The following is a 14,707-nucleotide window of genomic DNA, read 5'->3' as shown; positions in this document are numbered from 1 at the left end:
TTTTTTTTTTTTTTTTAAGATTTTGTTTATTTGTCAGGGGGATAGAGAGAGAGAGAGAGTGCACAAGCAGAGGGAGAAGCAGGCTCCCCGCTGAGCAGAGAGCCCAATGTGGGACTTGATCCCAGGACCCTGGGATCATGACCTGAGCCGAAGGCAGACGCTTAACCAACTGAGCTACCCAGGCGTCCCACCCCAAATTCTGTTTTTACCGAAAATCTTTAAGTTGCTCTGAATTCTAAAGTGAACTTCTCTAAAATTCCAATTATTTGTTTCTACCACCACCTCCAAACTCTCTCCCTATTTAAGGACTGTGACCTTCAGGCCTTTGATCCTTCCGTCTTTTCACTGAGCCACAGTTCCCTTAGATCCTTCCTTTCATCCTCCCTTCACTTAAACCAGATAGTTATTATAATTTCTTGTCTTAGGCTTGTTTGGCTAAACCACAAATGGTTAAATCTGACACTTGGCTTGCCGTTGCCCGTACCAGTGCAGCTGAATGTGACTGGAGAGAACACATGTTTACTGTCTTCAAATGCCTTAGTGATTTAGTGATGCAGGATAGTTTTACTAATTTAGTCTATCTCCTCTCGCCTAGATGACTTAATGTTATACTTTAGTCTCTCTCCTCCAACTTCAAATATCTCCTCTTCACTTCTCACTTTCAGCTGATCCTATTTGCCTATTTCTTTGAAAATTGGAGCAATCAGAAGATAGCTTCCAGAAGCTCCCCCACTACATCTGCCCACCTACCTGTATCTGTGCCCATCTGCTCTACATTCTTTTCTGTTACTGTGGCTGAGCTCTCCATGCTTCTCACCAGAGACAAGCTTGTCTACTTGTGCACTCTATCCCATCTGCTCTTCCCAGCAGTTCTTCCCTCAGTCTTTTGCATCATCACCCTTTCTACTGGAATCATTCCCAGGGCAAATATAGTCTGTATTTGCATCCTCTTAGCCTCTCTCTTCCTCATTCTCTCTAGTGCCCAGTCCATTCAGGCTTTTATTGTCCCACTACTCCAGAATTGCTCTTGTCAAGGTCACCAGTTGTCTCCACATGACTAAATTGAAATGATTTTCAGTTCTCATCGTTTTATTTTTAAGATTTATTTATATGAGAGCATGCACAGGCAGGGGGAAGGGGCAGAGGTAGGCAGAGAGAGAATCTTAAGCAGATTCCCTGCTGAGTGCAGAGCCCAACTTGGGGCTCGATCTCATGACCCTGAGATCGTGACCTGAGCCAACCAAGAGTCAGATGCTTAACCAGCTGTGCCACCCAAGCACCCCCAGTTCTCATCTTTTTTGGCTTTCCGTAATATTTAACATAGTTCATTACGTTCTCCTTATATGTAGGACTTTCTTTAGTTGGTCTCTAGGATACCATACTAGCCTGGGTTTCCATCTTCCAACTCTGGCCACTTTCTCTGATGGTTTCCTCTGCTGGTAATTTTTTTATCTTCCCAACCTATACATGTCAGCCTGCCTAGGACTCAGTCATTAAGGCTCTTTTGCTTATCTCTCTACACTCATTTCCTCAGTAATCTCATCCAGTATCATAGCTTTATATACCATCTGTTTGCTGATGTTTTGCTCCATCTCTGACCTGAACTTCATACTCATATATCCAACTACTTACTTGATATCTAATAGGAACGCAAGCTTACCATTTTCCAAAAACTAAGCTCCTGACATTCCCCTCAAACTTACTTCTCCCATGGTCTTTGCCATCTTGATTAATGGCCAGTCTGATTTACTAGCTCAGGCTAAGAATGTTACAGTCATCCTTGACTGTTAGAAGACTAAGCATTTTGGTTCCCTTTTTGTGCTGTCCGTAAGTTTCATTTAAAATGGGTTTGGATATCTTAATTGGCTTGAAAAGTCCTATTTATGTCTTATTAGTTTAGAAAAGAATTTAAGTTACATATTATTGAATGAAGCATCTGTATTATTCCCAACGTATAATCATAAATATTTCTGCTTTCCTAGGCTCATTCATGGACATTGCTTCTACAAATACCAGTAATAAAAGTGACACTAATATGGAGCAAGTTCCTGCCACAAATGATACTATTAAACGCTTAGAATCAAAACTGTTGAAAAATCAGGCAAAGCAACAGGTTTGTTTTGTTCCTAAAAGTAAAATCATATGATGACCTTGCTAGTAGTTATGATTTTATACTAACTGAAATTAATTGTTGTTTTCCATTATACAAATGGTTCCTGAAGCAGACAGATAAGAATAGAGACATAAAATGAGATTCTCCTACCGTTTAACACCAAATTGTTTTCCCTTCTGATGATTGCAGCCTTTGCCAGCAGTGCAGCTCCTTCCCTATGATGTTCCCTAACTTTAATGGTTGATAATTAAAAATGTAAAATGCCAAAAAAAATAAATAAAATGCTTATTTCTTGGTTCTACTACCCAGTTAAAGGAGTTTGTCCCGTCTGTCATTTCAGGTTGTTCAGATTGTTTATATTTTTACTACTGTTGATTTAAAAGTATTTTAAGTGATTTTATTCATCTTACCTGAGGCATTTAGGTTAACTAATAATTGTAGCCTTTAACTCCTAACTCCAGTGAGTGCCTTTTCCGAAAGGCAGTGTCTGTAGTTTGCCCTCCCTTACACCTGCAGCTCCCTCTTCTTAAAACTTCCCTTTTCTCTCAGAACAGAACAGAATCCATTAAGAATCTCAGGTGATATCTTCCTCATCTTAGGCTACCCAGGATTTTTCAGTTTAAAGAGTTTCAGTAATTCAAATTGACCTGTAATTTTAACAGAGTGAATCAGGACGTTTAAGCTTGGGAGCTTCCCGTGGGAGCAGTGTGGAGAGCTTGCCCCCAACCTCCGAGGGCAAGAGGATGAGTGCTGACATGTCTGAAATAGAAGCCAGGATTGCTGCAACCACAGGTAAAAAGGAAATAAAAATCTGAAGAGGAGTGGAGAGAGTAGTTTTAATTGTTTCAGTAGTGGGAATGTTGGCTTTTTGTGTCATAAATTTTTTTAAAGCAGGAGCTTCTAGCAGTAATTTATATGTTTTTCTCCAGGTCCAAATAAAGCAGGTATGACTTGTTAAATTATTTGGATCATAAAATATATTTTTATCAAATGTAATTCTTTCATCTCAAACATGAACTGAAAATTTAAGTGGGAAATTGAAATTTTGTCCAAACCAGAATGTTTTAGAAGATTTTTAATGATTCCAGTAGAATTTGTACTGACTTCAAATAATAGCAAATATTTTGTTTTGAAATTAGCAGAAAAATGTACTCTAGGTCCAGATATGATTTGGCCTTATTGTCTGCTCCTCTTCCTTCCAATAGCAAAAATAGCAAAGTTGGGTGTAGCTAATTCTTTTAATTCTTATATAAAAGATCATGGTAATTTTATTTAGTCTTGAAAAAGCTAGCATTTGAATTCCATTTTTTTCAGGCCTTAAAATGATTAATTACAGAAGGACTGGTTAGCACAAAAACAATTACAGTTGACCCTTGAACATCACCCGGGTTCGGGGCATCAAACTGCCATGCAGTTGAAAATCCACATGTAGGGGCGCCTGCCTCAGTGGCTCAGTCGGTTGAGCGTCTTGACAGAGAGTCTGCTTGAGATTCTCACTCTCCCTCTCCCTTCACCTCTCCCCTAGCTAGTGCTCTCTCTCTATATATAAATACATACATATATACATACACACTAAGAAACTTTAAAAAAAAAAAAGAAAAAAAGAAAATCCAGGGGTGCCTGGGTGACTCAGTTAAGTGTCTGCCTTTGGCTCAGGTCATGATCTCAGGGTCCTCCTCTCTGCTCAGTGGAGAGCCTGCTTCTCCCTGTCCCTCTGCCACCCCCCGCCCAACCACCACTCGTGCTCTCTCACTCTCACTCTATCTCAAATAAAAAAAGAAAATTCGCATGTAATTTTTGACTCCCCCAGAACTTAACTACTAATAACCTGTCATTGACCTGAAGCCTTACCCATAACAAATAGTTAACACATGTTTTGTATATTATATGTATTATATACTGTATTCTTATGATAAAGTAAGCTAGAGAAAATAAAATGTTATTAAGAATATTGTAGGGGCACCTGGGTGGCTCATTTGGTTGGGCGTATGCCTTTGGCTCGGGTCATGATCCCCGGATCCTGGGATTGAGCCCAGCATCTGGCTCCCTGCTCAGCAGGGAGCCTGCTTCTCCCTCTCCCTCTGCTGTCCCCCCTGCTTGTTCTCTCTCTCTCTCTCTCTCAAATAAATAAAATCTTTAAAAAAAAAAGAATATTATAAGGAAATATATTTTACAATACCATACTGTATTTTTTTAATAATCACATGTAATTGGACCCACGTAATTGAAACCCATGTTGTTCAAGGGTCAGTTGTATATTTTTTATTACCTGAGTAAATTTGTAACCTTCTTTCTAACCAAGTTTCAGCTTAGTAATGCTGGTTTAATTTGTTTTCTTTCCAGTTCTTCCAGGGGTAGAGGGGAGCTAATTATAAAAGTAAATACATTTCTTTCGTGGAAAATGTGGAAATGGAAACAAACAACCAAAAAACAGTTTTCCATAATTGTCCCACTAAGAGATAAACACTTAACAACTTTGTGTATTTACCTCTGGTCTTTTAACCATATATATGTGTACATGTGTATTTTCATGTATATTAGTTATATATTTTTTTTAACTTAGCTAACCAGGTTTGTTTGGTTTTTTTTTTTTTTTTTTTAGGTCTTTTTTCTCATTCATTTGTTGTTTTTTTTCTAAATAGAATATTCTCATTTTTTGTGGAGCTCTTTTCAGAAGGAAGTTTCCCAGAGGACCATCATACTGTACTTGTCTTCATCCAATAAGGAACACTGATTATATCAGCATTAGAATAGGCTAGCTATAACAGAATATTCAAAATAGCAGTGTCTTTAACACATAAGCTTTCTTTTTCATACAGAAAGAAATTTGAAGGTAGGCTGTATGATCGTTAAGCACCTGAGCTCCCCTGTCTCTGGGCCACAGTCCTGTTTGTGCAGCTTCCATCCTCAAGGTTACTTTGTGCTCCAGAATAGCTATCATAATTGCAGTCGTCACATCCACAGTCCAGGCATCAAGAAAAGAAATTATGGGAAGGCCAAAGGGTACATGCCCCAGCTCTTTCAAGGATCTTTACCAGTTCCCCCTAACAACTTCCATATAGATGCCTTTGGCCATAGTAATATGGTCAAATGGCTACACGTGGTTGCAAGGGAAAAAAGGATCTGTGATCTTTTATCTAGGAACATTGCTATCCTGAGTAAAGTCGGGGTTCTGTTGCTAAGAAAGAGGGGAACAATAGAGATTGGCAGGGGACTAGCAGTCTTTGCCACACAGATGTATCTTTGTAAATGATCAAGTTGAATGGAGCTCACCAGCCACTAAAAAGCCCTCCTGGCCTCTGAGTCGCAAGTGTTTTTCTGTCAAATGAGGGCATCTCAGTGTAGTGCCAGATGAATAGTGCACACAGTGACATATCTTCACACTTGGGGAACCTTTTCACTTCAAGGGTATCATTCAAGTTAGATCTGCTAAATAATGATTGCTACTCTAAAATAAGAAGTGGCGTTATAACAGTTTTATATCTTTACTAATGTCAATTTTCTAGTCAGGTACTGGTTTATAATTATTTACAGAAGTGACATTTCACTAGGTTAAAAACAACTACACACATTTAAGTTATCCCACCCTCTGTCAATGTAGGACAGATGTTACTGAACATCACTGAATTTTATACAGTTCAGATTTTTTTGTGAATTGTCTTACTTTGAAAGTATTCTCCAGCTTTTAATACTGTTCACATTTAATGGAAATGCACCTCGAACTTTGGAAACTACAGTAAATATTCAGTTTACTAAAAGTATGTGTAAATATTTTATTTACAAAAGCATATACATTTCACACTTTGATTCAATAATTACCATTTAATCACAAATTTTACTTTATAGCACACTTCAAGAAACATCTAATTCGAACATATATTCCTGTGTTTGTGTGATTAAAACAAATATGGCAGCTTATTTCTTTTTAACTCCTCTCTTCCTTCCCACTTTCATCCTACCCTTCCATCGCTTATCAGTGATTTCACTTAGGTAGATTGTTTCTCTGAACGTGTTTGAAATTTAGCTTCCTCATTACCCTGCAGCTTTGTTTGTTTCTGTCCTTTTTATTTTTTTTTTCCTGCTAATTAAAACCAGTATGTGAAACATCTTTATTGATAGTTTGTTTTCTCCTAAATCACGCCTTTTCTAAGCATGGATGAAAAGTTAGATAGTTCTGCATGCTATTCTGCATGAAGTATTATTAACATAACTATTTGAAAAGTATTCTGTTTTCGTAGTTAATCGTTTTCTGTGTTACTGTTTGTGGTTGTTTGCATGTATACTGTATATATATGTTTTTGCAGCCTATTCCAAGCCTAAACGGGGCCACCGTAAAACTGCTTCATTTGGCAACATTCTGGATGTCCCTGAGATCGTCATATCAGGTATCATAGACCACCTGAGTTGGTCTAATAGCTGTGGGACCGGAATAATGATCCCTGGTACTTGCAAAATGCTTCTTGCTCCAATTTGTGTAAGACCTAAAAATAGATACCTTCCATGCAGTGATTAGGAAGACAGACTGAAAACTATACATTTATATATTCTGAAGCAGACTTGACAGGATACCTTAAATCTCCAAAAATGAGGGTAGAATAGAAGGCAAAGTAAACCTTTTCCCAGAAGGGAGAATACTAGCCTAGAATTTTACCAACATCCTCCTGCTTTTAAGTGAGCAGATGAACTGAACCAAGATTTTATTTGCACCCAGCAGAAAGAGGAAACAACTGTTTAAAAATATTTGTTGTCCTTGGCTTCTTTCCTTCCTTAGTTTCTACTTTTGGGGTTCCCTGTAGGCTTCCTTTACAAGCCTCTTTCTGTTGGTAGCAAGTGAAATTTGAAGTTGAGAAGAGAATTGCTAAATACCATTTTGCCTTTACCTAGAAAATAAAAACAAATAAAACTAAATGAGATTTTCTGTTTTGCATGGTATCTTGTCAAAGAATCATGGTCAATTCTGATTCTTGTATGTTATCAAGAGAATCTTTTTGCAAATTACATGTTTTATACCTAACTCACACATGGTACTTCAGTGTCTTAAATTGGTAAATTGCTTTTATTTGTAATGGTAATAATTTCATAGATCAATCTAAATCACCATGTTTGACAGAAACTTAAATGGCATAAATTATCGGTTAATATATGTCATCAAAATTATCATTTATTTCTCTGTCTTCTTTGAGTTTTCCTCCACCTCTTCCCCAAAAAGAAATACACAGTTTTTCCCACACACATTTGTGGATGTGATTTGAGTAAATTCCTTAGCACTCTATACACTGCCTGTAATTGTGCTTTTAGCATAGTATTGTATCGTAGTTGAATACCTAGAGGTCATTTTCTCCTCTAGTAAAATAAAAACAGAATAGAGACCATGTATTTGTTACTTATTACTGATGGTATCAGCAGTTATCTGACACAGTGCCTCACACAAAGTATTTAGTAAGTATGTGCCTATTAAATGAACAAACTCTCATTGACCTCCCATGGCTATGAACTAGGATACATATAAAATCTGTATAAATTATAAATATGCATAAAACATAGATAATGCATTAGGAGACACTTTGTATAAAACCATTTTATATTAAAGTAATTAATTTTCATTCTTTCAAAGTGCTTTATTCTATAACATCATCACTATTGCTGTTCAGAGAAAAGAGTTAACCCATTTCTCACATAGTAATTTCATTTATTGAGTCATGGCCTGCTTGCAGAATTAACAAAGTATTTGAGATCATTTTACCCCCATGCTGAAAGGTACAGTGTTTAAAGGAATAATATTTTGACTAAAGAAGTGGGAACACTTAAACATGCATACTGTTAAGCTGTGATTATTTTAAATGTTTGAGTGAATCAGGAAAATTTAGGCAAATAGCAGTATAATCTTAATCCATGTCTTATGAGTAAGCATTAAGAATAAGCATTAATACATACACACACATATATTGAACGGTGTAGCCAGTACTGTACAAAATAATGAGGGAGAGAAAAGAGAAAGAATAGTCTTAATGGTTCTCAACCAGGATGAATTTGCCCTGCAAGGGATATTTGGCAACATCTGGAAACATGTTTGGTAGTCACAAGTGGCAGGTAGGCAGGAACTGGGGGATGCTGATAAACATCCAGCAGTATACCAGACGATCTTCCAAAAGCCAGGACATATCCAGCCTAAAATGTCAACAGTGCCGATGCTGAGAAACCCTGCTTAGATGCTTTAGTGTGGCCTGTAAAGTAGTTAAGAGTACACCATCTTAATTGACCTCTACAGCAGTCTTGTAAGTGAGCTACCAGATAAAATTATAGCCACTTCACGAATGAAGAACTTAGATCTAATAGGCTTTGAGTGGTTTTCCCAGAGGCACATAGCCAGGATCCCAACCTAGATCTGACTCCAAATCATGTCCATTTTCTCCTCTTTTGTTTGAGTCAGAGAGGATAGAGAATTCTGCCTCTCTTTGGCCAGCAGACCCTCATTTGACACTGGGTCCTTACTGGAGTCAGGAAACCTTAATTCTCCTCTTAACTGCCAGAGCAACAATGCTGTTCAAATAGAAATGGTATTCAATAACACATTTTATTAAATATTCTCGGTGACTTTTTCCCACAGATATCCAAACATTAACCTAATCAGTTTCACTTTCTTTAATAAAAGAATACAAGCACTGAAATTAACAAGTTGGACATAAAAGCCAGACATTAATGTGTTCTTAAGTTGTGTTTTTAAATTAAATATAAAAATATAATGTGTGCTTTGGGACTATTTCAGATGTCTTATGTGGCCGTTTTAAGTTATAAAGGAAGATGATACTTAATTCCCAAAATTTCTTAGTGCCTAGATTTCTGGAAAAAATTTCAAAAAAATTTCTACAATTTTTTTCCTCAAAGTCCATTTCTCACAAGTTCTGTGGTATTACAAAACCTCTTCATATATCCAAACCAGGTATTCATTAATATTGGATCCCATTTGTAAGCATTTTTTTTTAATACATACCTATGTTTTTTTATCTTATCTGTCCTTTGGCCAAGTTCAGTATACTGAGTCGAGTGTACTTCTTGGAGTGAACTGCCTCTTCTAATAAGAGTGTTACTTTAAGCATCGTAAAAACTTTTATGTGTACTTATTGGCAGTGTACAAATAACGTCTTTTTGAAAATGTCTCGCTTGAATTTTTAAAAATTTACAAACTTTTTTAAATGGTAAAATACACACTGTTACTCTAAAGAATTTTCTTTTAAAAATACATCTTTATAGTGACTAAAATGCCTAATCTAGTCCCAGGTGAACAAATTCAAGTCTTGTTTTTTGCTTGCTCTTCAGCACTGTTTTATATTCCGCCATCATTCAGATGAGGAAGAGTAAGCAATCTATGGCTTACAATAACATTCATTAATGTAATAGTCACTCGGGTCATGCAAAAATAGACCTTTAATACCTCAGGAGTTCCTGTGGGTCAAGCTACACACTTTTTTATACCTCTTCTACATTGACCCTGGCTCTGAAGAAGTACTGGCAAAGTTTGCTGGGGATGACTCCTTTCTACTCTTCACTGCCCACAAAGAGTGGCTGTAGATCACTCTGGCTTTTTATTACCAAGCAACGTATAGTTAAGAGCAGACCACTAGTAGAGTGTGACGTTTTGCTAATTCTTCATTTGTGGAGAAGTCCCTGCCAAGGAACAGTGTTCTACCTAAGCAAAATAAATGTAAGTGTAGAAGTTTATCGCTCAGGTTTTAAACTGTTTGACCTGCCATTTTCTAATCTATTTGTTTATCGAACATTTTAAATTAATAAGTTGAAACGAACTTTGAGAAGAAGAAATAGACTTTCTTGAATGTTTTCCGTTAAAACTTGGAAGTTTTAAAAACATAATCGTTTCTCCCTTTTAGCCAGTTCATTTTAATTTGTTTTACTTTTATTTGAAGAAAAGGTGAATGAGTGGCATATTATTAGATTGCTTTAAATTTACTAATCTTTTTCCTCCAAGACTTTAATAAAAATATGAATTTTTGTTTATTTGGTTCTTTTACTTGGATTTTCTTGACTTTCCCACGTTCGTTTTTGTTACTATCCAGGCTTCCAAGGTTCTGTTTTTTCCACCATCTTCATCTCAGATACTCAAGTGAAATAGGGGTAATGAATTTTGAAACTATAGAACACATTCTGATAATATTTACTGGTGTTAGAATACCTAAATTTTGTATTTCTTTCAAAAATCCAGATGTCAAAGGTAAACAGGTAAAATGTCAAAAAAGAATTTAACAGAACAGGAACAACGGCCTTTTCCCATTTAAAGCATGGAGTAAGAGACTGAGTAGTTAATGCAAATTTTGTTTATAGCTTTAGTTTCAGTAATCAAAAAAGATCAGCGGTTCTGCTCTGGAGTCCTAGTGTGAATAGTTACAGCACTTAAGGAAATCAACTGCAATAAAATGCATTTTGAAATCCACTGAAAAGGTACTATCAAATACATACATACATACCACCTGTAAAAAGATTTAATTGAAACATGAGTCTTCTGTAGTTCCTCACATTCTAATATGAAATTCCTTACACACAGTTTATACCAGATTGATTACTGTCCTGAAATGATATATATTTCCAAATATTGCAAAAGTAAATTTTTCCAAATACGGATATTGTATGACTACTATAATCATAAGCCTATCTTAAAAAAAATAACCTACAAAGTTTTATAGAATATTTGTTTAAAGTTTTTATGCTGTTATACTCGGTAGTTCTGAATTTCTTAGTTCAGACTAAATTATAATGCTTGAATTCATTTAAAACACTTGAATATTCTCATTGATTCCATAGATAAAAATTGCCTTAATGTGCTTCTATTCGAGAGCCTTGAACAGTGGTGCTTTAGTATACCTTTTGTAAGGCTAAAATAATCATGGCGCATAGCGTTTTAGAATCATAGAATGCTTTGACCAAAGATGATTTTCCGTGTTACATACAGTTCTTAAGGATATAATAAAGATTGAATATGTAAATGTTTTTTAGTCAGTCATGTAAAATGTTTTTGCCTAGGTCCCTGAAGAGCCTGAATTTAATTGATATTTTTTGTTTGTAATACTGTTCTTAAAGGTGAAAGACACTTCAGGTGTCCTTGTGATTTCAGCTGCATTTAGATATCTTAACTGAGAAAAATGTAATGAGTATTCACTTTTAATTTCAGTCAGACACATTTAGCTCTATATTAGTTGTTTTCAAGAGTGTGATGAGTAAATACAGTAAGTAGAGTATGGCAGAGCCCAAGCATATTTAACAAAAATAAATGGGTAGTTAAGTTTCTTATACCTAAGTCTTTCCCTCCTTTAGAAGTTTCAAATATCTTAGGTAATTGGCAAACAGATTGGACTGGTGGGGGCAGTGCAGTGAGGGCTTTATAGAATGCTGGACAACTGGAGGCTTCGATACTGTTCAGAGACAGTTGGGCACTATTTTGCTTTCTCCCGTCAGGATAAGAATATAACATTTTAATACTATATTTGCTTCAAGAACCAGTAGATACTAATGTTTATAAACATTACTTTAACTGTAAGTACATAAATTATTGGTGCAGTTTTTCCCCCTGAATAGTGCAGTGCTGGTGTGAAGAGGCAGTGAGATAAGAAGTAAACTTTTCTAGATCTGGCAAGTTCCTACCTTGGACACATAGTGTCATTAGCAGCTATAAACATACGAATTAGGGACTCTGAGGCCCAAGGAGAGTTATGCTGAAATGTTTCTGCTTCTGTTGTGTGTAGCCACCTCTCAATAAAATCCTGTATTTGTGGCTAATTAAATAGGTAAGTTCCTCTAACCAACATTAAAGAGAATTTTAGTAGTCTTTACGTATTGTAGCCTATCAAGATCACATTTTGTAATAGAAAAAACTGAACTCTAACCTAATAAAGCTAGTTTGTTAGAAAGCAAAACATCAATAATAATTACTTTCCTTCAATAGGAGGGGAAAAAACCCACCCTGAAGGGCCTTCTAAGGAATGAGGCAGAATTTGTTGAAATAAATTAAGGAATATGACATTTGTGGCAGCCTAAATGAGAACATATATTTTTATATTGCATAGTTTACCATGAAGCAGTGCTGTAATACTACAGTGTATTACTGCTGTACAAATTTTTTAAATCTTATGTATTTTACACATGAAGAGAACATAGTTTTTAATAGTTTTTAATATTTTTAATATTAAATATTTTATTATTCAAAACTTATGAATCTCAAAATTGCCAACATTTGTTAAGAGATGTCTCCAGTAAAATGTAGTGTTGATTTTTACATGAAAAGAGTCTTCGGGAAGTTTGGAAAATAGAAAAATAAGAGTAATTAGGGTAAGGAAAACCATGAGCTTACTTAAACCAGTAAGAAAAGCCACAGGAGTGACTAGGAAGTACTCTGTTCAAATACCAGTTCAGTAAACAAATTGTACTTAAAAGAGCAGCTTTTTGAAGAGATGGATTCTGTTTTTGTGGCATTGTTGTAAAAACAACTGAATTGGCCTGTAAGCTGCTATTTCAAGCACACTTTGTTTTGGGGGGGGAAGGGGTTTGTGGGGGGGTTATGATGGGCTTGGGGTATAGTATATTCCTTTTATTGCTCTTATTTAGAGAAGTTGTTCTAAAATATATCACTTATTCCCTATCGCGAGTCCTAAAAGTTCCAGAATTTATTACAAAAAGAAATACTCAGGACATCATTAGCAGGTTTCAGATTCCTTGATCAGGCATCTGTAGACATAGTATTTGCCCTTGATTTTTTACTTTTTTCATTTATACTACCATGTGTAATATAGGTATGCACATATCAAAGAACCATGAAAAAATGTAAAATAAGTGAGTTTCTAAATTAGTATTTAGTTGCAAAAAACAGTTCAGACTCAAGCTAAATTTACTGAGAACACACCCAGTAATTTTCATTTGCAATAATGGGAGTTTCATTTTTTTTACATTCACATTTCTAAATTATGACTTAAAACGTAATATTGGAGCAACAAGTATTTGTTGATTGCAGTCCTTTTTTGCTTTGTCTAAACTATTTGCCAGATGTTTTCTGCCATGGTTATGCTAATTAAAATGCATTGCCTAATATTGCTTGCTTTGACTCATGTTGTATCTTGAAGATTTCTCATTTTATGGCATTTGTTAACTGTGTCACCTCTTATTTACCCTACTTTCTCAAAAGTTTTTATTCCCCTTCCTTCTGCCCCACTTAGATTTGAGTTTTTGTTGTTATTGCAGTGGTGATGTAATGATTTTTAGACACATGTGCTGGGTGGTTCCCCAGATTCACAAATGTTGCTAATCTGAAAAGAGAATTCCAGACACTTTTATAAGCCTGTCTCATCTAAGCTAATTTTAGAGTGATTGTGTTGAATGAAATGTGCCTAAAATTGCTTATTAGTCATGGTGGTAGGGATCTTTTTGTCCTCAGGAAACAGGGATAGTTAAAAACTTTCACAAAAGTATCTTAGTATGCCTGATTCAACAAATGTGCTATTATTTGTGTTGTTTTAATTTGTATCCAAAAGTTGGAACTTGCGGCGCACCTGGGTGGCTCAGTCGGTTAAGCGTCTGCCTTTGGGCTCAGGTCATGATCCCAGGGTCTAGAGATTGAGCTCCACATCTGGCTCCCTGCTCAGCAGGGAGCCTGCTTCTCCCTCTGCCTCTGCCACTCCCCCTGCTTATGTTCTCTCTCACTCTCTCTCAAATAAATAAAATCTTAAAAAAAAAAAAAAAGTTGGAACTTGGAATGAAATGAAATTTGAAGTAAATCTGAGCTAAAATTATGCAGAGAATGCTAAAACATAGCTTAAAATGAAAAAAGCAATGATGTCTTACAAAATTGAGTGTGGCTATAACCTTGAGTTTTTATATTTACTGCACATATTACTGCATTAAACATTCTGTTGTAAAGTCATTTTAGTTTACATGCAAAATAATAATGGGGTCACGTGGATTAAGATGCTAGATTATATTGCCGATTGGTTTAAAATAAGATACTGAGGATTATAGAAATATAAAATGTGAAGAATGAATTCTCTCTGCTAATCGGGCCAAAATTGTTAAGAGTACATGTTCTGAGTGCTGCCTACTAGTTGAGAAATTATATAATACAGCTTTCAGAGTCAAAAGAATTTTGAGTATATCAGCTGTTTCTCACAATATTTTGGTGTTTCCCTTTTGACAGCTGATCTCTTCTCTTAGAAGATACCGTATAAACAGCTCTATTCCCAAGTAAAAGTACTGAGAGAAACTATTGCTTAGTTCATTCTATTTTGCTTATATTTGTAGAATTTTTCATAAACTGGTTTTTAAATTAAATTATTAGCATGGAAGTTCCTAAAGCAGGATTAGCAAATTGCCCATTTCAACAAGCTGTATATTTGAAAATGGAATGAGAGTCATTCATCTTCAGTAGGAAATTAAAAGAGTTGTTCACCCTAATAAATGACTAGATTCTAACAAAGACTAATGGGATTAAGTGAGTGTGACTCGGTAAAATAAATTTAAGCCTAAGCGTCCTTTTAGGCTCTGAATAAACAAGGTACTGTTGTTGGTTAAAGGCATTCATGTTATACTACCTGCAGGCTA

The 14,707-nt window shown here is 35.7% G+C and overlaps 1 protein-coding gene across 5 annotated transcripts in view; it reads left to right on the top strand.

Moving 5' to 3' along the window:
- The window catches only part of MAP3K7 (mitogen-activated protein kinase kinase kinase 7), an 89,252-nt gene that overhangs the window by 34,287 nt on the left and 40,258 nt on the right, over positions 1-14,707 (top strand). For 4 of the 5 annotated variants that reach the window (XR_006781366.2, XR_006781364.2, XR_006781365.2 and 1 more), the window contains exons 10-12: positions 1,983-2,113; positions 2,776-2,905; positions 6,418-6,498. Coding sequence is in view for 2 of the 5 variants with exons in the window: in XM_045807053.2 (XP_045663009.1) it covers positions 1,983-2,113; positions 2,776-2,905; positions 6,418-6,498 (342 nt within the window). In the remaining 3 variants the exon portion in view is untranslated. The remainder of the gene's footprint in view (positions 1-1,982; positions 2,114-2,775; positions 2,906-6,417; positions 6,499-14,707) is intronic. The other variant, XM_045807054.2, reaches the window with a different exon arrangement.

Source organism: Ursus americanus, chromosome 11 (genome assembly GCF_024610735.1).
Source record: "Ursus americanus isolate L20-20 chromosome 11, mUrsAme1.1.p, whole genome shotgun sequence".
Classification (NCBI taxonomy): domain Eukaryota; kingdom Metazoa; phylum Chordata; class Mammalia; order Carnivora; family Ursidae; genus Ursus; species Ursus americanus.
The sequence above is the reverse complement of the archived record's forward strand: the minus strand, read 5'-3'. Positions and strand labels throughout refer to the sequence as shown.